Source organism: Myxocyprinus asiaticus, chromosome 6 (assembly GCF_019703515.2).
Source record: "Myxocyprinus asiaticus isolate MX2 ecotype Aquarium Trade chromosome 6, UBuf_Myxa_2, whole genome shotgun sequence".
NCBI lineage: Eukaryota > Metazoa > Chordata > Actinopteri > Cypriniformes > Catostomidae > Myxocyprinus > Myxocyprinus asiaticus.
The window spans coordinates 24,885,341-24,912,275 of record NC_059349.1 but is presented as its reverse complement, the minus strand read 5'-3'; the positions used below and the strand labels follow the sequence as shown (position 1 = coordinate 24,912,275).

The 26,935-nt window shown below is 37.2% G+C and overlaps 2 protein-coding genes across 4 annotated transcripts in view; both read right to left on the bottom strand.

The window, feature by feature from the left end:
- LOC127442616 (chromodomain-helicase-DNA-binding protein 7-like) overlaps nucleotides 1-5,076 on the bottom strand; it is a 104,653-nt gene extending 99,577 nt beyond the window's left edge. For all 3 annotated transcript variants that reach the window (XM_051700779.1, XM_051700780.1, XM_051700781.1), the window contains exon 1: nucleotides 4,852-5,076. The gene's annotated coding sequence lies outside the window, so the exon portion shown is untranslated. The remainder of the gene's footprint in view (nucleotides 1-4,851) is intronic.
- A 1,166-nt stretch (nucleotides 5,077-6,242) lies between these two features.
- On the bottom strand, nucleotides 6,243-25,183 carry LOC127442634 (ras-related protein Rab-2A). Its single transcript, XM_051700810.1, has 8 exons — nucleotides 24,978-25,183; nucleotides 16,064-16,135; nucleotides 15,669-15,736; nucleotides 11,538-11,620; nucleotides 11,310-11,402; nucleotides 10,808-10,919; nucleotides 9,158-9,226; nucleotides 6,243-7,664 (listed from the first exon to the last, which is right to left on the bottom strand). Exons 1-8 carry the CDS (start codon nucleotides 25,021-25,023, stop codon nucleotides 7,569-7,571), a joined length of 639 nt encoding a protein of 212 aa, XP_051556770.1. The 5' UTR covers nucleotides 25,024-25,183; the 3' UTR covers nucleotides 6,243-7,568.
- Nucleotides 25,184-26,935: the final 1,752 nt, after the last annotated feature.

Here is a 26,935-nt window from a genome sequence, read left to right as displayed (position 1 = left end):
ATAAATCTAGACACACGCATAAGACATCTTCAAGAGCAAAAGGACTGTACTCTGTATGATTAATGTCAATTAATAGAAATGACATAGGTTGTGGGTTCTGTAGTAGTGCCAAATGGCACTGCTTAGAATTAGGTAGCCTACACATTTTTAAACTGCTTTGCTTGCTGTGAATAGAAAACTAGATTTTATATAAACTTTATGAAAAGGCTAAGTCCGTACTTACAGAAGAGCAGTAAGGGGACATTCACTTGTGTGAATTTTTCCCCAAGTTTTCCAAACTTACTCTGACTGAGAGACAGCCTCAGCCATTAAAAGCCAGCAGTTCTCACTTGAATACTAGATTCATCCATTACTAGCTTTTTATCTGAAACTGTTCCTCCATCTGCTGTGTGGCAAAAGAGAGGGGGATGGTCAGTGAGAAGGGAAAAAAGCCTGCTTGTTTTGCAGCACAACAGGCCACTGCAGCCCTCCTGCTAACCCATGGCTAGAGAGGAGGGGTTGGAGAGAAAGGGCCTGTACACAGCAGAGCTGTTCCTGGCGTAGATTGAAAGCATGTTGTCAGATAACTGAAATACCAGCTTTGAAAACACCGTCCAATATCAGTGTTTGTGTGCACATGTCAATGGGGGGGGGGGGGGGGGTCCCTGACCCACATTCACTGCAGTTCTCCAGATTCATCATTGCCAGTTCCTGTCTAGTAGATACCAGGATTGTTTATATCCAATGAGCATTGCTCAAAGTAAAAAAAAAACAAAAAACAAAAAAAACAAAGATAGCTAATCACATGTGTCCTATCTAGGGATGGGCCATTTTGGTCATTTTGTCTACTCGAGTCCTCAGACTAAGTACTCAATTACTCGAGGGGCAATGGCATGTACATAACTGTATATATAACAACATGTCTGACAAACGTCTATGGCTGCTGCATTGTGTCTTATTGTTCCAGTGTATCGTTTATTCATTATTATAGGCTGTTATAAAATAATCTGTTACAAATGTACAAAAGATTGGATAATCAAAATATAATGCATCATGTTTTGTCATTATGAGAAGATTCGCTGCACAACTCAGTGAAAGAATGTGCACAACGTGCATCTGTCTGTTCGAAGCATAGGTCTCTGCAGAACAGCAATGGGTGTTTTCAAATCTGTGGGCATTTTCAAACTGGGATGGGCATTTCTAAACTATCCAATGAAAGTAGGGAATCTCAGGGTAGAAATCAATGGGTGTTTCCAAACCAGGATGGGCGTTTCTAAACTAACCAAATTAGGGAATCTCAATGGTTTGAAAATGCCCACTGATTGGGAAAAGCCCATTTTTGTTATGCAGATATACAAGTTTCATCTGTTCTTCCTTCAGGTTACCGTAGTAATCTTAGTAAGCATGCACCAGTTTTTTTAGTGACTGTCTGAACCGTCTATTTTCAAATCGCGGTTTAATATGCGTGTTAAGCTGAAGTTCAGTTTTGAAGACGCTGCATTCTGTTCCATTTAGCTGCACTCTGTCTAGCTGTTTGAAACACTCGCCTGCTGTTTATGTGCTGCTTCAGCACATCGAGTCCACTACCACATGCCTGGGGTGTGTGTGTGCATGCCCAAGTGTTCGCTCCTGTGGGGAAATCCGCGATGCTCCGTATTGTTGTTGCTGTGATGATTCATGAAGGGTTCCATTCAACTCAGAGTCTGAATTTCCACCTTGCAACAGGGGAAAGTGCAACGGAATGACACTTTGTTGGACTTCTAACTTAGAAACTTGTGCGGAAATCTACAACTCCCATTTTGTCGAGATGCACGTGTTACATCAGGCATACATGTCGGCACCAGCAGCAGGGAGGTTTACAGTCAGGGACAACTATACACTTATTAAATTATATCCATTATCCAAAGTTCTTACATTAAATGGTAATAAAATGTGTTTAGCAAACGTTTGCAGAGACAGGTGTTCAAAACAGTTAATTACACTCTCTTTAGATTGTCGTAACAATAGCATTGCAGCATCATTTATCGGTTTGGTTGCTAGGATTAGTCTCTGACAATCAATGTACCCCTCAAAATCACAACGTTATCAATCTCAATATTAAAAATAAGCTCCCTCTTTGACACGTTTGTGTTTAGTTGTCAGGTAAGTGTCACTGAATTTCGAATTAAGTGAAAAGTCACATTATGCATGAGCACCACTGATCATCGTTTTCATGATATATCATTGCTGCCACGTCCAAGTACCCATGCCCATCCCTAGTCCTACCTATAAATTCAGAAATTGAAGGGAACAGAACACCATCTACAGCGGTTGCAACCTCGCTGTAATAGAGAAGTACACGCATTTTCTTTGCTCATTTTAGGTCTTTCTAGTACCCTAGACATTTCCATGATCATTGTATCAAAGTCCACAGAAGACTGTTTTTCCCATATCACAGTTTCAGAAACGTACTAAAGATTTGGATTCATATACATTTCAATAGGCTTAAAACTGTAGCGTGTAGGTCTGTGAAGGCCAAGGTAAAGCATTTGTTTACCAAAAAAAATGCTAAGAATGATCACTCCACGTTAGTGAGCACAACTGACAAGATTTAATATTTATGTACGTAATGCACCCAAAAGATTTTCATATAACATAATTCAGCAATGGATGCATCAATTAAGCCAAACTTAAGTTTGCTCGACAAGTCAAATTGGCTGACAATTTAACTGCACGAACCATTACTCATCAGACCTTTAATCTCAAACGCTGGTCTTAAACTTATTTAGGTTATTATTACTTTTTATGTCTCGGTAAATGAAGCATACCAACTAGCCTAATCTGAACGAGAAAAGTTTTGAAATCTTGACGTCAAAAAAATAAGATCCAAGTGTCTACTTAAAAGTTTGTTTAAAATGCTACATTTTTCGTTTACAAAGTCTTGTTGCTATCGAAAATTCAATAAGTTGTGAGAAACTTCCGCACGTGAACTTCAATTGTGAATCTTGTGCAACCAACACAATTCACGTGTTTTCTCTTTCTCCCAAACCACTCCAACATTTTGATATGGGCGAAGTTGAATATATCGATGTATTTCACTGGAGAGCAACGAATGCACTAGATACTAATGTGTACTGGAACAACAATACGTCGCAATCAAACTTTGCTCTGATGAGAAAAGAGGAACCGGCACTTGACTTTTCGATTTGATTCAACTAGAGAACAAGCCCCAGCAACCACAAGAAAAGGCAAGCGAGATAAAAAGCCTAAAGCGACTACAAAGCAGTCTCGCATCTGCTCCGCCATCCCGGCTTCATGTCTACTCATTGAGTGGACCGACACAAATTAAAATCTGCCATCTTAGGTTAAAGACTTGAGGCAGACGACGACACTTTGTCTTAAAATGCGTCTATTATAATTTTTAAAGTTAAAAAAATAAACTTTTAATATTTAACAAATTAAAAAGTACATTTTAACGACAAATCGGACGATACGCGCTACTAAGGCATCAACAAAATACAAGGCAAATTATAAATGTGAGCTTTTTTCTCTTCGTGGCTCTACAACCCTGTAAACGAAGCAGGTGTTTATCAAGTTCCCTGTATGGCTTAAACGTGGAGTTTTGCTAGTAAAACCTCTTCGACTTTATATACAGTACGACAGAAACACTATCTTAAACTTTTGAAAAGGCGGAATATCGTTCAATAATCGCCAGGTACATATTTTGCAGTACCCCGCAATAAAGTGCCGTATGATCTCTCCCCCTTTAAAACCCCGTCTACCTGTTGAGGGGTAAAAGGAACAAAAGAAATGTGAGATGACTTCAGTCTAGCTAGTTAGTTAGTTTGTTGTGAGACAATGAAGTCGACGCTGACCGTCTCTTCCAGCAGATCGGCCACTTCCAACCAGCTAATTACCTCGGCGCACGCCAGCCTCTTAAACGCACTTCTCTCAGTCACGACACAAACATAACATTTCCCAAAACACACAAAAAGCACTTATGAGTCTTGCTGAATAACATACGTCAAGATTGTAACTTTTAGAAACAAATCATTAAGAAAAATTAACGACTGACCATCTGGCCTCAAGCAACCTTCTCCGGTGTTTACATTGTCCTTCGGACTAGCACACTTTCCGACTCGTTTTACGGTTTCCACGAAATATTTCGATCCTCCTCGTAAGTTATAAACTAAAAGTACAAATCTAATAACTTTACCGAGATTCTTACAGGCAGTTGTGGCGTGCGAGGAAACTATTTTTGTGAAATTGTTTATACTAGGGGTCGGGGATCTCCCTCATTCACTCACCTCTACACTCAAATCACCTCGTGTCTCAACACACAATTAGCTTGCTAACGAACGCTTACTTTTTAAGGATTTGAAAATATATATTTTACATATTCGCAAAAAACATAAGATGTGCTGGCTGTAGTGGTTGTCATATGTACGTCGAGGAGGATAAATGGCGTTTATGTCATTTAACATTCACATTTCTCGCTTCTACTCCTATAGGGACCCGTGCGGCTCTATACAATGCAGTGCGCGTGAGCTAAACGAGCTAATGTTAGCATGTGCGCGAGCTAGTTTGATAATCTTCTGAGAGTTAAAATGCAACAAAAAAAACGACTAAAACTAACGTGCGGCTTCTGTTGTAATAGTGAAACATTTGGTTAAAACAACTTTTCGTGCTTTTAACCCACCATTTAAGCCGGTGGATACCGCCATGGTTGGAAACAAGTTAAGAGTACAATTAAAAACTGTTTTCTTACAGTGAAAGTAATGTGGTGGATGTGTACAAAAATACTAAAAACACGTGGGGCATACAAATAAGTTTGAGTGCAACTCATAACCAAGTTGGTGGATTCATAATGTATCATCAGAAAGAAATTCTTACCCTGATCAGCGCGGGTCAGTTTAGGGCTTTCACCAATCAAATCCCTTAAATTTTGTGAATAACTGTCGAAATTCAAATTCTGTCGGTAAAGTCGGCGTCTCAGTGTCCCGTCCTCGCCGACTCTGCCTCTCTCCTTTGTGTTAATTTCTCTCAATACGAGTTTAATCCAATCGATCCAGGCAGTCGCGTTCTCGTGTCCTCTCCTTTAGATACTAACGCTCACCTTCCACAGGCAGGGGGCGCGTGCATGACTTACTGGGTAAACATGCGTGCGCGTGAGTGACCTCGCTGGGCTGTGACGCAAGTGCATTTTTTTTTCATTTACCTTCTAACTCTTTATTAACATGGTTGGTTCGAGACTGCTATTATTGCTGGATAAAACTTACTGTCCTTTCAGTAACAGAACATTTAGCATATGTTTGAACACAGAAAAGTGTGTGTGTGTGATTTATATATATATATATATATATATATATATATATATATATATATATATACACACACACACACACACACACGGCGTATATATTAAGTGATATTTGATTTTCTTAAATGTGTTTATGAAGTTCTACGTGAACAACTAGCATGTCTGCACGAAACATTTATATTGTTCTTTTACGGGAATGTTGTAGTAGAGTATTTGATTTCAAAACGCGATGCATATCTCTTCAGATGGAATTAAAATTAAACACGATGACATGCTTTCATTACATTCTTAAATCTGAGCTAATTAGCAATTTATATCACCACGGAACAACTATCGCTATAATTATAAGCGACCAAAAAATAGCTATACATTTAAATACCCAAACTGAATTTACCTGAATCGTAAACCAGCCAATCGCTGCAGGCGTTGGTACCCCGGATGTTCAGGCCTGCCCTTGATCTTTACGTCGATTCTGTATGCCTGCTTCACGTAAACACATTCGTGTTTATACAGTACATTCATCAGGCGCCATCACATAGAATGTTTTGTCATTAGTTGTTAAATGTTGAGTTTTTCATCAAATGTATGATGATTTCACTTCCATTAGTTTTCACTAAAATATGACCAAGGAAAGGCATGAAAACGGTGAAGATGAATCAAGTTTTGTCCTTGAGGAGTATTAAGGAATATTATTTATTTATTACAGAAAAACAGGTATGCAAAGCCACACAAATCCAGCCATTGGGTGCTATACAACACGGATTATTTTAGGATATCCCACAAAAGGTGATTCTTTATTTTTTTTAAAAAATACAAATAATTGAAGATGAATTTAAATATCTGCTACATAGCTAATGGTAAAAAAATATATATTACATGCAGTCTGTATGCGATTTGGAACAAAAGACAACTATGTTTGTGATCTCTGGGAATAGAAGGTAATTTACAAACTGCACAAGCAAACTGAGTTTAGAAGGTTTTATTATATTTTTTCGTGATAGCATTTAATTTTGAGAACACAGCAAATAAATTTGAGGGTAACAAAGTTATTCCAGGTTTGGCTTTATCACACCCCTTTCACAACAGACAAGATGTTCACCATATATCTATTAACAACATAGTGCCAAGAGAAAGCAAGTCTTTACACAATCACTCAGACACCTAAATTAAAGTGGATCTGCACCGACATTACACAGCGGACTGCACTGAGAAAAATAACTTTGAAGAGAGGGGAAAATATATATAATTATATGCATACATATGCATGCATATGTGATGACTTGAAGGAATATATAGGTATAGGCATGTATGTGTGAGCGTCTTTCTAGTGGATAAGTGAGTCTAGCATTATCATATGCAATATATGATTGGATGTAATTACTGAAATGATCCTGTATAGCATGATTATGTTATTGTTTTGATGTCCCAAAATCTTTAAGGCAAACAGCAGATCTAGTTCTGGAGAGGTGATCCACATCTGGAGCCGTGATTTTAGAAAAAAGGTAAACACAAATTTGGCATTAAAACAGGTATATAGAGCCAGAGTTTCTATACAGAGAAAAGTATCGGGGCATGGATACGAGGGTCAAGGCAGATGGCAGGACCAAACTAAAATAAACAAAGTAAAAGATTACCTTAAAACGGTGTCAAAGCAGGTTTGGAAATATCACAATACTGTTGCAGTTTCAAGCTCTATTCATACAGTATAGAATTTAAGCAAATCCATTACAGAATTCTAGCTCAGTCAATGTACACCAAAGCAAGAAATGATAACTATATATACAGAATGTGAATGATAAATACATTTTAAAACAGTCCTGCTTTTTTCTTCTTTTAACTTCCTCACTTTGATAATAGCTGTTCCTTTCAGTACAGCTCAACATTTCGTTTTGACTTCAGGGTTCACCACAGTTTTCATAGAATTTACCCAAATAAACTGATTAAAATATTATAGATGACTTTGTAGCATTTAATACAGTTCAGCTTGAAGTCAAAAGGGCAAAAAAACAAACAAACAAAAAAACATGAATATATTTACCATAATAATTCCAAAGCTCCTGCCTTTTTCCTTACTAGTAACCATTATAATGTCTGCTGTAGCCCAAACAGGCTTCAGGAGTTTGACAGGAGGTTTGTAGAGGACCTGGACTTTATATTTTTTTGGACAGCCATCTAATATACGATTTGAATCCGGGGTCTGGGCTTTGGGAGGTTAAGAAAATGTTAGTGAGCCCGACCAGTCCAGTAGAAACGCAAGGGGTGGAGGAGCCTGGAAGGTAAAGGGTAGTGCTCAGCAACAGCCCCCTCCAGCTTGCTGTCCTCCCTGGCTGCCACCCATCGTGGAGTTAGTGGCAGCATGCTGGGGTCCAATCTTAATGCCGTTAGCCTGCACACACAAATAAGACATGAAAGCACTCGTTTCCAATCAGGCTGCATCGTCAGATGACAAAAGACTTCATAATTTGAATTCCCGCTCCCAAAAAGTTAAAGAAACCCATGTAAAATTGCAGTGATTTTGTACTGTCCCATAATGCTGTATTAAGCATAAAACATCAGCCCCAAAAGGCCTGAATTAGCGCCCAGCTTTTGTCAGCACCAAGGCGGGAGAACCTCAGGAGTGTTATTCCAGCGGTAACACAGAAAGGCAGGGAAACCTGCCAGGGCTTAAAAACACACAAACACACACACAAGCTGGTAGCACTTTCATTCATCACACAAACATATACACCTTGCCAACTTTCCCTTAAGTGTGCTCCCGTTCAAAACCATAACTCCAAAGAGAGGCTGCGCTTCTGTAACATTCTTAGGAAACTCCACATTGCGTCAAAATTGATTTATAGTAATGTGGGATGAGAGGGGGAGCTCACATTGAGGTTCCTGGCCAGGATCTCTATCAGCTGATGTGGTTTGGACCGTGCTTTGACTTTTCTTTTTTAACTTTTCCTACTACAATAAAATAGCTGCAGTGGGCTTACCTCCATCAAACCGACTGTAATTTACAAGATGTGAGGAATTTACATGTTGGCTACCAGCCAGTAGAGAGAAACAGAGGCGCTTGTGTGGAGCTTTTCCTGGAGAAGATTTGTGTTCCTAGGTAAGTGGTCTTGCTCTCTTCTTTCACTTTAGTAATACATGCATTTATATCATTGTACAGGCATGCACCATTACATTCCTAAACATTTTGTTGGATATTACAATGTTTAAATCACATGCAAACTAGTACAATTACATCTGTTATGGCCCACTGGTTATTACATTTGAATTTGCATATATTTGAGAACTACAATGTAGCTATTGTGAGTAAATATCACCATAGTCCAATGGTTATCAACCATCCAACATTTATGTAAACTGAGAATCTACAACAATGTGATTTTGTTTTCTTCATATCATATTTTATTAAACCTCTTTATTGGTGAAACAGAATGCAAGTTTTCATCCTATTTGTGGCAGCACCTTTCACTAATATTGAGGAGAAGTTCTGAAAGTTTATCTAAAACCTAATCAACACTTGTGCTGACAGTTTCTGAATATACCCACCAGAACATCCGCAGAGGTTGTGCTAGAAAAAAAAATCTTTATTCATCACTGACGGACTGAGTTGTAAAATTTCCATCAAGGTAAAGTCAAAACTGATGGCACTAGGTCAAAATGGTTTTTTTGTTCTTTTTTTACTGTCAAAATGACAGACAGCATTTGGAATAATCCGTCAATGTTTAAAAAAAACTAAACAAAAAATGGTAAATGACAGAGAATTTAGGGTTAATGCAACCCCAAACCATATGTAATGGATTTCAGTGCTAAAGGAAGTTCTCTTGACACAGTTATTTTAAACTCGTAATACAAACAAAGAGTGTGCTTCCTCTTTATATGGGTTACCTCATTGTTTATATCAAAGACTCCCTCTTGGATCTTTTCATAAATCTCCTTGGCCGTGTTGATAAATGCCTGAAACACAAACATAAGGCCACATTTTAAAAGAATCTAGGCAAAAATGCAATCCTCTTAACTGCTTGACCTATCATATGTGTTTTATGTGTAACACTACATCACTAACCAAACCCTTGAGTAATAGTTGTGTACAGGTCCCTCAATTGTCCTAAGTGTCAAAAGCTTGATTTTGTGTGTGTGTTTTTTTTATATATATATATTATATATATAAAATTTTAATTGTTTTACAGTATTGCCTTAGTCTTTCTTTATTGTGACTAGATGGCCCAGACACAGAGACTGCAAGAGTGCAAATCGAATGAAATCCCAGATGCAGTTTATTGTGCTACTCCAATCACAATCAATAATTACTAGAAAAAAAAAGAAAAGAAAAAAAAACTGGTATACAATACGTGACTTTTAATTACAAAGAAGCCCGAAATACACATGGGACTCTTATTTTGAAATGTCTGCACTCCCAGATGTGAGCTCACTGACGGCTGATTCGCTAATAAAGTGAATCTGATTCAAACTGCTAACCTGAGCTCTTGAGCTCAAACCCGCCGTTCTTTTCGGGTGATTCATGAAAAAGACCCGGTTCAAAAGAGTCATTTGTTCACGACTCTCTCGCGCTGGTTTTGTTGTAACGTGTGGTGCAGCGAGATCGTCAGAAAGAGAACAGGCATGAGACACACTGGTGCGCACTTTAAAGATGTATTCAATAACTCACAAGATGATATATGATGAAATCGCACATGACCGCACACAACCCGACTGTCGCCAGTTGCGACTAGATTTTAAATAATTGTCGCAATCAATTATTTTTGTTTGCATATGCGACAATTTTAGTCGCAGTCTGTAGCCCTGCAATGGGTAATCAATATAATTTATAAATAACTGAGTCAGATTAAACAGAATCATCTTGACATGTTCAAAAGCAAAAACAAGCACAGTATTTACAGTTGAAGGCTGGTGCCCCCATCTGGCTGTAAGTGATCATGTCTTATTACTCAAGATGAGCACACATTGGTCACCAAGAGAAAATAAACATGGCAGAGGCTCTGGCTCATGCTTAGTCTTAAGACCTGCCATAGGCACTTTGTAGTCTAATTAAAAGAGATGGTTTGCTTTTTGGTGGAACTACCCCTCAGCTCTCCAGAGCAATCAGTCCTCTGTGGCTAAATTACACAGAGAGAGAAAGAGATGGCTGAACAAGTGCCGCAGATGTGTGTGCTTGTATCTGTGCGTGTGGCAGGGAATCTATGAATATGCATGACCCTTAAATAGGAGATTGAAATGTCATAAAGGGGTGGGGGAAGGGTCAGGAGAATTCACACGACACTAATGAGACAAATTAATCATTGAGGAGGCTTAGGGTGGGAGGATGGGGGAGGCACAATTTAACACCCCCACTCAGGCCAGCTCTAAGCCCTGCTTTAGCTTCTTGGCTCCCACTGCAGAGAACTGAATGTTTTCTCCCTAGTTTGTGTCCCTAGGGCATTATCTGTATGCATGTATGTGCACATGTTTTCACACAAGGACCCAAACATAAATCATCTCACAAGCACTTAAGACCTCTGAGACGAAGTGCTATTTTACCTCTTCTACATTTGATGCAGTCTTTGCAGAAGTCTCCATAAAGATCAGACCATGTTCTCTGGCAAAGGCCTCTCCCTCCTCTTTCTTCACCTCTCTCCGTGATTCCAAATCACTGCCATGACAAACCAAGTCAGATTTTGCTTGATCAAACTAATCTGGATTGCAAACATTAACTTAAAATACTATACTGAATTAAACCGCATTTCCTGCATATTAAGGGTTACCTCCCCACTGAGTCAATTCCAAATTGTACCGATTGTGTTGACAATAGATAATGAATCATTTTCAGCATACCTTTTTTTAAATTATTATTGTGAAGCATAAACAATGTGTCCATTTTACAGAAATTTTATGCAAATCTAATTTAAATTATGGCTTTCGGACACCCTGCTCTCTAGATTTCAGAAAGGGTTATTAAACATCGTTCGACTACTGCTGTTAAACTGATGCTAGGTGTACTAAATACTTTGTAAGGTATCCTAAATAAAAATGTTGCACTAACCTTTTATTTCCAATGAGCATGATGACCATGTTAGAGTTGGAATGTTGACGAGCATCTTCTAACCAAGTTGTCAAGTGATTAAAGGTGTCCCTTCTGCACAAACAACGAACATTTACACAACAATTTAAATCTCAGTAATAATTGCATTGCACCCTGCCACTAGAGTAGCAAAGACAATTAAAGCAGAAAAGCTACAAAAATATGACAACCAAATGTGTTTGGTCTCACCTTGTGATGTCATAAACTAGGAGTGCCCCAGCCGCACCTCTATAGTAAGACCTGGTGATTGAACGGAAGGACTCCTGTCCGGCCTGGAATACATACACACACACACAATCACTGCATCATCAGTACTAGCCAGTTAATAAGGAACAATCAGATGCCAACAAATGTCTATAATTTATGTTGTTTCTCAAGTCTGTGCACTACAGTCCCTTCAGGCTGGTGGTGTACTGGGTCCTCCAGCTCTAAAAGACCACAGTGCAAGCCAAATTTCCATTTTTGAGCCTTCCGTCTGCTAATGCTGAGAGCCTCTGGATTTTGGGGTAGAGCGACTTCACATGCACGGAGACACTGTCGACTCCCCATTCTTACAATGCTTCTCTAGAGCACGGCGTCTGTCCAATCAGCCAGCTCCGAGCACATGGCCACCGTTCAACAGAGTGTCATGGCATAAGATGGCCCCTGGTCAACCCACCCCCTTTGACAGCACGCAAATAAGCCAGGAGCACGTATTTGAATTCAATAACCCATTCCCTGGGGCAGCTGTTAACATTAGAGTTAATGGAGCCCATTGTGAATAAATGATGAATGACACCGTTATGCATGCCATCTGCTGGAGTGGAAGGTTACAGGAAGGCCAGACATGCGGATTTCTCCTATTACTTCATCCAACACTCCCCCATTTTCTCTAGTTTTATCTCCGAACGCTTGTTGAAATAACCTTGAAAAAAGTATTTATGCTGCATTTAAAGACATGGTACAATCTTGATGACATCATCGTAGCATGGCTACAAGAAACCACACCAAAACAACTACCACATGATTACCCCTAATTATCCTGACATAAGATGTTTCATAAGATAGCCTCACCCATGCCAATAGCCTATGAACATGAAAACATTTCAATTAACTTGACTTTATTTAACTTACAAAATTGACACCACTATTACATAAACAACTGGTATGAGTCTCTTAATCTTAACTACTCTCTAAAAATGTATTAAACAAAATAAGTCACATATAACACAAGCTATGAGGGTTTGGTAAATGCTATGTTAGTGTGTGAGTCCATAGTAACATGGCAAATACTTTGTCTCCCTCTGCTGGCCAAAATGTTCATACACAGCAGGAACATTTTCATTGTTCAACCTCTTTTCATGACTACATTTCTTATGCAAGGATAATTAAAATGAATGTTCCAGGTTGATTTAAAGTTAAGCTCAATTGAAAGCATTTGTGGCAAAATGCTGATTACCACAAAAAATTATTTAGACTTGACCCTCGTTAAATTTTAAAGTCAAAATTGTTGTTATTGTAAGGCACTTAATAATGGAAGTGAATGGGGCCAGTCCATAAACATTCAAATAAATACTTTTTAAAGCGACTTACCAGTGTTCACAAGATTACAGTTTACTGCCGTTATGTCATAATGTAATATCAGATTCAATTGTACAAAAATAGGGTAAGGAAGTGATTTTATCACAGTAAAATCATGTTTACATACTATGTTTACGTCTTGGGACTACTTTTAAAACTGTGTATTGTAATATTAATGGACTAGCCCATTTTACTTCTATTGTAACTGCCTGGCTGTAACCGCAAGTCTTGTTTAGATAAACAAAGGATGAGTCCAAATTATTTTTAATGTGTTTAGCTTGTATTATACCCGGAACATCCCTTTAAGCAGGTCTGGTCATGATTATCTCAAAATATTTACTGCTTTATTGCAACAACATATATACATGCTGGCATAGCATTCAAGTCAATTTAGACAATGGCTTTGTCATTTAAATAGACATACACCCAGTTACATGTAATTTTTATGAAAAATAAAGAATTATTTAAGCTGGCACATTTTGAAAGACACAAATTGAAGTCTACATAAACCAGCAAACTATTTTTGCTTACTCAGGTCCTTCTCTATAAAACTGAAATCATTGTTTACAGCCAATGAACAAAAGAAAAAATATATATTACTACTAGGGCTGTCATTTTAACGCGTTAATTCAGTGTGAATAACTATATAAAAAATAAAGTGTTAAAAAAAATGCAAGTATGCAATTAATCATGTCCCCAGACCGTAATAAGGAATATTCCTTCCAAATGAGCAGTTCAAGCATGGAGTAGCACCTGTTTTCTCCAGGGGGCAGTAAGCAAAACCTGCTGTATAGGCAATGCACAGCTTATAAAGACAGAGAACAAACCACACTTACCGACAGCAGACAACACAAGATGAGAACATGTTCTTGTGTAAAAACAATTTGATGGAGCGCAAATCCAAAGGCAGGGATCTCAAGACGTGTTTTCTAAGTTTTAAACTTCGTTTAACTTGACACAGCAATCTAAAACCGCCTGTTTATGATGCAAGTTGCAACACAACCGAGACGGTCCAAAAGCATGTGTCTGATGCAGGTGTACATTGACGGATCCTTAAACAAGCCCTTATAATAAATCTCGGACTGATTGACGAATTCAATTGCAAAATGGTTTGCTGTGAAATGATAGGCTTATGTACAATTATATGGAAATAAACAATATATTGCATTCTAAAGCCACTTTTTGTATTGTCTTTTTTAATACTTCACTTGAGTGCCAAAATAATGTAATGCAATTTAATAATCTGTATTATTATTTTTTAATAATAATATTATATATATACACACACACACACACACACACACACACTACCGGTCAAAGGTTTTGAAACACACTCATTCTTTATTATAATTTTTTTTTTCACATTTAGAATAATAGTAAAGTCATTAAAACTATGGAATAATAAATGGAACAATGGGAATTATGTTGTGACTTAACAAAATCCAAAATAAATCAAAACTGTGTTATATTTGAGCATCTTCAAAGTAGTCACCCTTTGCCTAGAATTTGCAGACATGTACTCTTGACATTTTCTCAACCAACTTCTTGAGGTATCACCCTGGGATGCTTTTTAAACAGTATTGAAGGAGTTCCCATCTATGTTGGGCACTTACTGGCTGCTTTTCTTTATTATTTGGTCCAAGTCATCAATTTCAAAAACTTTTTTTTATTTTTACTAAATTTTAGTTTTAAAATGAAATAAATGAATATGGTGGAACAATTATATTTTTGTCAACAAAACTAATTTCAAACATTTAAGCATATGCCTTCAGATCAAAAGATTTTTAAGATCATGAGAAACATTTCAGTCAAGTGTTTCAAAAGTTGACCGGTAGTGTATATTATTTATAATTATTTAAATATAACTATTCATAATTATATATTGAATTATTGTTATTTGAGGGGCTTTCTCAGCAAATATTTATGTATGCGATTAATTAATCGGCATTCCATGTAATTAATTAGATTAAAAATTGTATCGATTGACAGCCATAATTGCTAGATAAAGTTAACATATTTGAAGGAGTGTTTCAGTATGGTTTAAAGCAGTGCAACTAGCTCCCTGAAAAGTACATTTTCCCCAGGTTTTATGGTGTATGTTCCATTCTGTATTGAAGTTTAAGGTGCTGTACCTAAATGTCCTGTCTACCAGACAGATATCACTAAAATAGGTGTCCTAAAAAAATCATACCTATATTTGTGACAGCTCTAGGCTCTGTAAACTGAAAAAATAAATAAATGTGTCATGGGAGCAGCCCATGCTTTTTACTCAATCAGAAAACTAGCCAAGCAGAAAAATTATCTGTCTGTCAATCATTCTGCACGTTTAGATTCGCTGACACGCTTTTGGAAGTGTGGGTTTTGGAGGGCATGTGGTTGAATTAAGCAACATGGCAACTGTTGGCAAACCGGTTGAAAATCGCTTACAGGCTTTTTTAAATTAGCTTTAATGCGAATGGAAAACAGTCACGCTTCTTTTTTGTATGGCCAAGACTGTTTAATGAGGAAACACGTTTTCTCATCATTGTCTCTACTATATCAGAGTCATATATCACCATCTATCAGACTATCTACAACTTCTGGTGTGGTTCCATTCATATTATTTTCTAAAGGCTTTGAAACCAACCTAAGGTACTGTATAAATGAACAAACTAAAATTAAAAGAAACTAAAATAGATGTATCAAGTTGCTTTTCTGCACAATTAAGGTGCATGATAAATTTGCAGTGTGCATCAGACGAAACAGTGAATGTAATCTTACCGTATCCCAGATCTGAAGTTTTATCTGTTTGCCATCTATAGTGATCATTCGCGCTCCAAATTCAACACCTGTCAAAATAAATAAAGGCAGAGCTTGATTCATAACTCACACGACAGCACAGGGAATTGAACACATCAACTCTGATTTACATCAACACTACTAACTATAAAACATTCCTGATAGAAAACTGGACATTCTGGCCAATTTTATGTATTTATCTAGGCCAACTGCTCATCTGGAATTGATTTATGAAGCCTGCCCATCCTCACAAAAATCTAGTTTATAAAAGGTTCCTTAAAAACCTTTTGAAAGCAGACTGGCACCAACCTGTTTCCTGTGCGGATTAGAACGGTTTCCTGCTGTTTTAATTAATGAAGGAATATAATGAGCCTTACCGATAGTGAGATCGTGCACTGGCTGGAAGCGCTTATCTGTAAACTGTAATAATAGGCATGACTTCCCCACACCTGCAAAGCAAACACAGAGGGTCACATATGAATGGCCACAATTATATTATCTGTATCCCACTGCATTGAATTCATTTGTCTTTATGTCATGAGTCTTTATTTGAGAAACTTCAAAAAGGTGATGAGGTTTAAATGTAGTGATGCTAAATTGCCCTTCCCCTTTCACATCACACATAATAGTCCAATACAACACAAACATATATGTTCATACAATGTTTTTAATTTAACCATCTCATACTACTGCTGAGAAAATAGGAGGATAAAATTGAATGTTCACACCTGAGATCTATAGGCCAGACAACAGCATGTAACACCAATTACCAGATGGATTGATAGCATAGACAAAGATATGTTATATACAACCCTTTTGCTTATCCATTTCTGTATTTCAATATTCACTTTGTAATGATTATTAAAAAAATTATATGGTTTAAACACACACAAAAAATCCATACATCTAGAAAACAAAAGCACAAAATCTGTAATGCAAAATCTCTGGCACACAAATGACCTCTATGACCTCTATCATCTGCAGTGTTTTCGCTTTGCTTTGTTTCGTAATTTGTAGTTTGAACTAGACATTTGGCCTTTTACAAAATTTCACTTATTAAATTACTTGGATTTTGATTATTCTATAAACTAGGCTAATTGAGCAAAATCTTCAAACCAAGACAGTTTACATAATTGGCAAAACCAAATAAACCCATCCCCCCAAATTAGATTAGAGGATCTGCCAAGATACACAAACAGGTTAAATGCTTAGGAGTAGGCGTTACAATTAGCAACACTCATTGCTAAGCAAGTAAGCTGCATTCAAAGAGTGCTCACAAGAGAGATGTATGGAGACAACATAATGATTAAATTAGACAATGTGTAATGTGCAGATTCACCTGCAGCAAACACTATAAAGTTATACATCTGCAGAACAATATGGTTTCTAACTAGGAATATGAACAAACAAACAAAAACAGGCTTTAAAGCTTTGTTATGGCCCGTCTGTCTTCTGAAAATAATGGCTGACAACATATATAATCTAAAAACAGCTGGTTAATATTGCTTTAATCTAACTCTGTACCATACTGTCCAGTTGAGTTGTGGCATACAGCTGAAAGAAAAAAAAAAAAAAAAAAAAAAAAGATTTTGAACCAAAGGGTTAATCTAACCTTTAAGGGTGAGGATATTACTATCGTAATAACCCACAACTCTCAAACACTTACAAATGTGGGTTAAAAAAAAGTGTTTGAAATAAATCTCTGCTGTTCTCTGCACTTAAGTAGACACACTAGCTTGTACTATACAATAACTCGACTGAAATTTGGTAAGGTAGCTCTGCTTGTTGGGCTGCACAATTAATCGAATAAATAATAAAGATTGCAATTCCAGCTTTCACATTTATCAGTAACTAATCATGAAGTGTAAATGATAGCAGTCCACGTAGGTCTACTCATGTTGCATCAAAATTGTAATAAATATTCTATTTAACTAGTGTTTGTGCAGCGGTTAAGCATTGTAACATATATTAGTCAAATACGTTGCTCGCTTCTGTGTATAATTTATTAAAAATAAAAAATAACAGCTTAGTTTTTTATGCTACCAAGAGGGCCAATATCCAGTTGACCAACTAGTTTTGATTTTGATGTATATATCGTTTATCATTTGTAAAAGGGCCGTCACACTACACTTTGAGCACACTATTTTTTTTTTATCCAGACAATGCAACAGATCAGGATATGATGTCACGCGAGAAGGCTTCTGGTTTTAGTAAACAATACATCACAAATAACAAATAATACTATCAAGGATGCAAAATCATGAGCGATGTACAAAAAATGATAAAATTTAAAGAAAGTCATAGCAGGTGTTCCAGATGTATCATTTCTGTTCATTTGTTTGTTTTATTTTAAGATTTTGTTGTATTTAAAGCTCTCTTTTTTTTAAGCTTAAAGTAACCCTTTTAAGTGATTTTATGGAAAATGTAGAAACTTTTACCAAACAATTTGGGCAAATTAGCTTCAGAAAGGACGACTTTAGTAGAAAGGCGAGCAGTTTGCATCCCTGATTACATTTAAAATGTTCAAATATATTGTCTATTCACTTTCCAGCAACAATAAAACACGCAGCTTTGAAATATGTATTCTTCGTATTGAGCCAAGAGGTCAGCGTTAGGGATGCACCGGTCGGATATGCGATTATGCCTAAATTTAGGGCCAATCTTTTTTAATTGCAGCACGCATGAAATCACACATAACACTTAGGCCACATCCACACTAAATACTGTTTTCAAATGTATCCTGATTAATGTGGACGTAGCCTAAGTGGCCTGCACAGACCTCAGCAGGGGCTGAATGATAAAAAGGGCACCATTGCATTTTCTTTTTTTATATAGATATTCAAAAAAAATATATATTTTTTTATTTAAATCACAAATAGCCTATTCTGTTATTTTTCTCACAAAACTACCATCGTATTACAATGTTTTTTAGACATGGTCCGTGGTAACACCATGTTTTTGACCTTGGAGGGCTCTAATTCTTTTTCTGGTCATCACTTTTCTCATCACTTTCATCTCTCCTGCCTCACTTGATCCTGTTATCTCTGTAGCTTTCACTCTGACCTCATCATTCTCTTTATAGAACTGGCACTTTCTATTAGGGATGCACCGATACCAAAATCGGGCCGATACCACACTCATGTATTTGTACTCGTAAAAATGCTCCGATACCAAAAACCGATCAGACGTAAGAATGTCATTATGTAAACATTCAGCGCACAGATTGAAATCACGTCATGTCCTAGTGAGATTATTTTACAGCAAAAGCTGCCATAATGAGAGAAATAGATTGTTTGCATGTGCAGTGTTTTAAATGTGAGTGCTTGTGAATGTGTGGAGCTGGTGTTGTGCTGACATAGAGACACAAACTGCTCATACCTTTAGAGATCCTTGGCTCATACACAGAAAACAATATTATGAGCATCACATGCTCTCTTTGTAGCAGATGACAGCAGGCAGAGCGCTAATTAACTTTTTAGCATGAGTCATATACAGACTACCTATTTATTTATTTATACAGTAGCCTTTTGCGGTTTAATAATTACTGTGATTCACGTAGAGACCTGCTTTTCCAGATTGGGAATCTGCCATCATTACGTCAGAGCTCCTTGGTCTAACAACACAGAAACACTTCAAAATAAAAGCTCTGCCAAAATAAAAGCTGCCATGAAAAAGTATGATAGAAATAGATCACTGCTGTATAGTTATGTAATATTCACTGTTATACTATTACTAATATATAATAATAAATCAATAGTAACTGTTATACTTGAGCAATATCTCACATCTGTGATGCTCTATTATGCAGCACTTTATTTCACAAAAATAACTAATGTTGTATTTAGGATAGTGCTGTGAGGTTTTGTATAAAATCACTTCATTTGATAAAAAAATAATACAACTTCATGTTGAAAATTAATTGTTATACTTTCATTTGATTAAAGTTTTCATTTATTTAAACACAATTTTGATGATAAAATTTAAATAAACTGCTGATATTGAGTTCAGAAAAAAACAGGTATCGGACTCGGTATCGACGAGTACTAAAAGAAAATATAAATAAAAAAAATAAAAAATATTGGTACTCGTACTCAAAAGAAATGGTATCGGAACATCCCTACTTTCTATACTACTTTCACTTCATTTTTTAACTATAAATATAATGTTATTTTAGTATCATCTGGAATTAACATTTAGGACCTTAAAGCAATAATGTGGCAGAATCATTGTACAATAACGGTATCGAGATAATACCTGGTAATACCACGGTACTTTTAAAAAATTGTTTAGTCCAATGGCTTATTAGTGCAAACAAAACGTAAACTGGCTTTGGCTGATTTGGACAGCTCCTTCAGTTTATGATAATATTGTATACAAGACGTATTGAATTTCTATCTAGACTTAAAGCGACGCAAACGCTCATATTATAATTAGTACAACAGAGCACAACAGTCAGGTTCCAGAATTAAAAATCCTATAAATTTTTTCCATAGCCGAATTGATTTTAACAATAATTTATAAATCTTTAAGCTCCAAGTATGCTTCGGTTTTGTACAGTCGAAATGCGAGCCTTTAAAAGTATACTTTATTTTGACCGCTTGCATATACAGGCAGTAGGCACATATGCGCTACGAGAGATACTGGATTATTTCTGCTCAGGAGTTTAGACACATAAAGATGCCTTTATAGTCCTTCAGACTCAAGTTATACAAATGCAGGTATCTCCAGACCTCCTCACACGCGCTCTTGATGTGCATATTCACTATTTTTGTTTCCACATTTGTCTTGTGTATTTTAGCAGCGATTAGATCTTTTTCTAGCACTTCTTAGTGACAGCAACGGCTCAAATGCAAGTGTTGCCACCTTGTAGACCCACTAATTAGTGCAAATAATTTCAGGCGCACTCGCATACAAAGACGCAGTTTGAAAAATCGGGCTGCGCACATTGAGTACTAGAGCGCTCTGCTGATGATGAAATTTGTGTCACGCATCCTGTACGTGGACGCTCAGCAACTACACTACCTGTTGTACAGCAGTGAAAGATCCACCAATCAGAGAACTGTGGTCAAGCAAGCCCACAAAAAAGGCCCTGAAGAGACTGCCCATTTTCATGACGCAATCTGAGTGACGAATCAGAGTCGGTCTTCCTTCACCCTCAAACTACTTATTTGTGTGTATAATATATATATATATATATATATATATATATATATATATATATATATATATATCAATCATTATAATCGTGCAATGTTGAAATGAAGTAGAAATCAAGTATTATTTTTTGATAATCTGTGTTTATGGCACCTCTGCCTAATTTTACTAAATGCTTCAGCAATTTACAAGGAAATTTCATATTGATACATTACTATTATTGTAAGATTATTAAAATATTAAAATTTTATTTAAATTATTAGATTTTCCCCCTTTTTCTGGATAACCAGAAGAACACAAAAGAACAGGTTCTTACCCTCCTTCTGTGCACGCCACAGCATACAGTGCTACTCTGATGAATGAGCACTTGCTCAGCCCTCGAAGCATGACACTGGGGCCAATGGAGGGTAAGTTATTGGCAATTCTAAGTATTCATGAATATTCACTTTCAGACAAGATGTAATTCAAATGAATATGCTGGTTTATTTTAAAAATGTTGAATTTCTGTTAGTTACCATGTTGAAGTGCTGCGTTTATCGACCGTTTATCCCTCTGAAAAGTGTCTGTTCAGCGGGGTCACAGGAACATAGCTGAGCCAAATTAAACATTATTATCCTTAATAAATATTATTTGACTAGTCGTTCAAACAAATGACCGACTAGTCGAATATGAACATTTTTAAGTTTTGCACATAGCAAATTAAGGTGCATAGAGACATTATGGATGTAAAAATGAATTGAACAACAAATAATCATGCAAACAGAAGTCGGAGTATACATGATGTAGCGCGAGTTGTGGCAGACAGTGTGTGGAACGAGAGACAGTTTGAGCAATTATGCACGCTCTTAGTTTTAGCCTACTCCCTCCAACACGCACGCTCTCGATGACAATCAAACACGCGGGTGCTCTCTCAATCTCTCATCAGTCACTCATCCCAACTAGGGATGCACCAATCCGATACCTGGATCGGAATCGGCTCCGATACTGAAGCTTTTAGATCGATCGGGTATTGGTCCGATGAGCCCGATCCAAATCCGATACTATGTGTTAGTCATGTTAGTTATTGTCAAGCTCAAAATGACATAAAAGAACCATAAAAACACAAATAAAGTAGTTCATATGACTCGTGCATTTTATTCAAAGCCACTTGAAGACGTGGGATAGCTCTGTGAATCACAAAGGGCTGTTTAATAAGTAAATATATAAAATGCACGCGCAGCGCCAATACGTTATTGAATGGCGCTGCTCTGTTTACACACACACTCGCGGCTATTTTTAGCCTTCACGTGGTGCGCAATATTTAAGCACGAACAACATCTCAGATGTAGATGCTCAATAGTTTGGTTCACTTATAATATGCATTTAGAACGGCACCGGAGGTGCATTTTTACCAGAATTTGAATAAGAAATTAATTAAACTACTGTGAACTTTCCTACAAACAGACACATACACAACTTCCTGGAGAGTTTAGAATGTCAAAATAAAAGTGTGAGGGTTTAAAAGTTAAATTTTAAATTACTATATATTACTATTATAATGTATTATTATAATTTGTTTACAACTAAATTTAACAAAAATAGATCTGAATCATTTAAAGTCCAGAAGCAAGTTGAAGAAAAAAAAAAAATAAATAAAAATAAACTGCTTTTCTACTGAAGACTTGAAGACTGGAATTACTGTTAATTTTGCTGCTACATTATCCAGTATACTAGTTACAATAATGTTTTTCTTAATAAGCTATACATTTATATTGAAATAATGTGTAGTTAGAGGTTTGTGTTTCTTTACATATTAAAGAGCACACCCAATTAGTTCCACACAATAATGTAAAGATATTCTAAATCGATTATGCAAAGAAACAACATTGGTATCGAATCGGGATTGGCCGATACTGAGATTTCCAATATCGGAATTGGAAGAGAAAAAGTGGTATCGGTGCATCCCTAATCCCAACTATATTGTGAGAACCCCAATTTAAATCAGATATATATGTTTGTCACAATACCACTAATAACAGCACCACGTCTTCACACAGTTGATTAATAATTAGTGATTTGCATTACAACAAAACGTCAAAGACAGTAAACAAATCATAGATACTAATTAGCTCTCTTTTTGGAGTGGTTTTGGAGCTTGTAATGAATACATCTCTCTTATTTTTGAATGTATCTCTGCTGTGAGTGAAGCTATAATGGTTTGTACTGGTTGCCAGTGTGTCACAATTATCTTAGATAGTGACAACAGAACAATTCTTAACTGTTTCACATTCAAATAAATGTTAACATTTCACAATAAATGCAAATTGAATGTAATTTAATAGTGTAGGGCATTAACATATTTCAGCATATATCTTGCGAAAGTGTGGTAAACGGTACTTTTAAAAGAAATATCGGTGATCGGAATCAGGCCCAACAATGTTAAAATATCGTGATTGGTATTGGCCTCAAATCCCCTGAATGGTGCACTTTTTGATCTTCTATTGATCACGAGTTTGCTTGTCATACAGATTTGCAGGTCAGAGTTCACCAAACTTGAACTTCCGTCCATGGAGGAACGTGATATTTCTTTGCATCAGCTTGCGTTTCTGGTCTCCTGCATTCAGATGCGTTTGAATGGGTGCAAAGTGTAGTGTGACCGCAGCTTAAGTCACCTTAAATAAAAGCATCTGCTACATGAACAAATGCAAATGTAGTTTGCCTAGGAAATCAAGCAAAAGTTAGGTCTTTTATTATCAGTTTATGCCTTCAAGTATGAACACAGACTAGGCCGGATACAATCTCACCATGCAATGACTAGCCACATTGGGTTTCAAATGAGCATCATCTGACCTCAATTGAGCAACATGCAAAGAGACAACATAAAAACACATAACAGCACTACTGCCAGAAAGTATTTACTACAATAATTCAAACACAAGGTTTTGACTACTGTTTGATCATCATGAAATGCAGTAGAATAAGTTTTTGACCAAGCACTTTGACCAAGTAATGGTTGCTTAGATGCCGAAAAACACTTATACTGATTATAGAATGTTACAATACAGGTTAGGCTAATTCCTAATCATGAGGATTAGCTCATATATTTTAGAAGTTCAGTAAAGATGCTTAAATCTAAAGAAAAAACATTATTTGTGTAGGTTCGATCTCCCATTTAAAAAATGCTGATCACCACTCCATCTCCACAAGACACAGAAAAGTAGCTTCCCTGGCAATGAGGAAAACTATTTCATTCTGTTGATGAAAAGCTTGTTAAAAGGTCTTGTGCATTAAACATTTGGACAGTCTTACTTTTTTAGTGCAGTTCTGTATTGATATTACTGATGTAACATACTGAGGAAAACTCAGCTGTGAAAAATACACTATCCTCTGAGCAAAGCTAGTTATGAGACATAACCCAGTTTAAAGGTAGAAATGCATCGTGTCGAGTTGACGCATCGCTGTCTTGGGGAAAGGCCTACAGTGAAAAATCAAATCCAAGAAGCTAATATATGGGGTTACCATTAGCGAAACATATTATATGACTCTGACTGATCAATATGAGGCTTAGTGACAAAAACATGAGGCATATATACAATGCTCCTTGATTATTGAGGGTTTTACTCGTCTGAAAAAAAAGCAATTCAGTGAACGCCATTTTCAGATAGGGTAAATAACTGCTAGCGGTGTTGGCTAACCAGCTAGGATGTTGTGGCCTTTAGCTGGGGTTTGAAAAAAAACATTTCAGTAAAACAGCTGGAGCCAGATGCACTGACATGCACACAGCATGTTGGTAGACATTCAACACGTCATGCTTCTGAAAAGTACAGATGGTGCTGTTGTTGTTGTTATTGAGGGAGACTGCTCATATGAAGCAATATTTAGCTTGCCTGCTAGCTCCCCCCATCCAGTCTGAGTGAAGCAGCGGAAAACAAAAGACAGTGACAGCCTTATAACGGCACACTGATGCTATGACATGCAGCACACGCTTAGGATGTGATTTTATAGGCGGGATAAATGTTAGTCTAAGAGCTACTGAGGTAGATGGAAAGGCAGAGGAAAAAAACAGCCTGTTAGTTCTCCCAACCCCTCGCGTCTCTGCTTGAACCACGTCATTGACTCCAACACTGCGGAAATAACAGACTCACTCGCGCTGCTTACCCGTGTCTCCGATTATGATGTATTTGAAGAGGTACGCGTACGCCATGGCCAACTGGTCCTGTATCAACCTGTTTTGGCCTTTTAAAATGGCTCCTTGAACCTAAAACCGCAGTGAAAGTGTATGAGATATATGCCTCCGCTAAGCCCAGTCCTTTTCTCTCTTCGACGGGAGGAACAGTAAACACCTCGAGCCGGCCTACGTCACACGTCCCGCCTTTGCCACGCAAGCAGAACAGAAGGAGCTCCCGTCTGGACCTCACCGGAAGTTTACTCACCTAAACCTGATGGGACAGGCCAGTTAGGGCAGAGGGACATCCCTAGACCGATTTTATTTTTTACATGTGGCCACTTTTACAAGGGAATAATTATAATTCTAAAGCCTTAAAGCAGCAATATGTAATATACTTACAGTACTAAAGCATACAATTATCATAATATGTTATCAGAGATTTAGGAAACATGCTAAGTTTATATACTGGCTTCTCCTAAAACAATGCTACAGCCAGTATATTTCTACTTTGAAATATCCGCTCGGGCCGGAATTTCTGTTTGTGTTTTGGCCTGTGTGATCCCGCCCACTCCCCGTTTCCCAATAGTATTTCGACACCCCGTGTTGCCAGATTTAGCGGAAAACACAGCAAGCTGCAGCCATAGAAGCCACAAATACATTTATCTAACATTGACAAAGTTACACAAAATCCACATGAGCTGGTTCATAATTGGCAAACAATGAAAACATTGCAAACATATACATTAGCTGATCAACTTACAGTGTAAGGCTCGTCACTTGCCGTTGTCAGTTTGCTCGTTCCTGTTACGTGTCCTCAACCTGGCAACCCACGTGAGCTTCGACTCTGGGGAGGAGGGGGCGGGGAAGACAACTCTCTCCAATATTTTGAATTTGGACTGCAGTTCCCATTTTAAACGCTTAATGTCAACATTACATATTTATCCTTTAAGTAAAAGTGATGGTAAATTAACCCATAAACTCCTGAGTGTCAATTGAATACATGATGGAATGAGCATCTCTAACAATGAAGCCTATTTACAATCCAAAAAACGTTGTGTCTTAAAGGAATAGTTCACCCAAAAATGACAATTCTCTCATCATTTACTTGCACTTATGTTATGTCATCTCAAACGCGTATTACTTTCTTCCTTCCATGGAACACAAACGAAGATATTAGTCTCGTCTTAGACGCCAAACGCCTCGCCTTGAAAGTAGTCGAGAGTTATGAAGGTAATTGTGCCTAAATGATTTGCATGCACAAAGTAAGATTTGTGATAGTATAAATCAAATTGCAAGCATAAAAATAAATTGCATGCTCACAGAATGTTTTGTAAAGGTGTAAATCAAGTTGCAAGCGTAAGAAAAAATATTAGCAATACTTAAAAGGTGCAATATGTAAACATTTTCATGTAATATTCACCTTTTTTTTTTTTTTTTTTTTTTTTTGCCAATGTGTGAACGGCTTGTAACGCAACTTAAAAAATGAGCCCTTCCTGGACTTCCTAGGTTGCCTATTAAAGCCTGTAGACTGATTTTCATGCGAAGGGAGCGGGTCGCTTTTGCCCGGAAAATCCAAAGGATGTGACGTTTATGCACACTCCCGAGAGCCTTGCCTCAGTGCTTCTCTTCCGCTATTCAACAGCGACAACAAACTGCAACACTAGGTAATGTTATCTTAGAGATGGAATCCAGAAAACGTCCGGCTCCCAGCACAACACCAACTCCTACACAAACTCTGAGCAAGCCAAAAAAAAAGAAAAAAAAAAACATTTATCTACTGAATCCTGTCTGGTTTAGCGGGAACGTGATCGTGGTCAAGCGAAAACTAGAGTTAACATCGGCAGGGCATTTGATTCCTGGAGGGACATTCGTTCGGTTTTGGGGATCAAAACTGACCCTGAATTGGCGTTCTTCTTATTGGACAGGTAAGCTTACATAACTGCAAAGC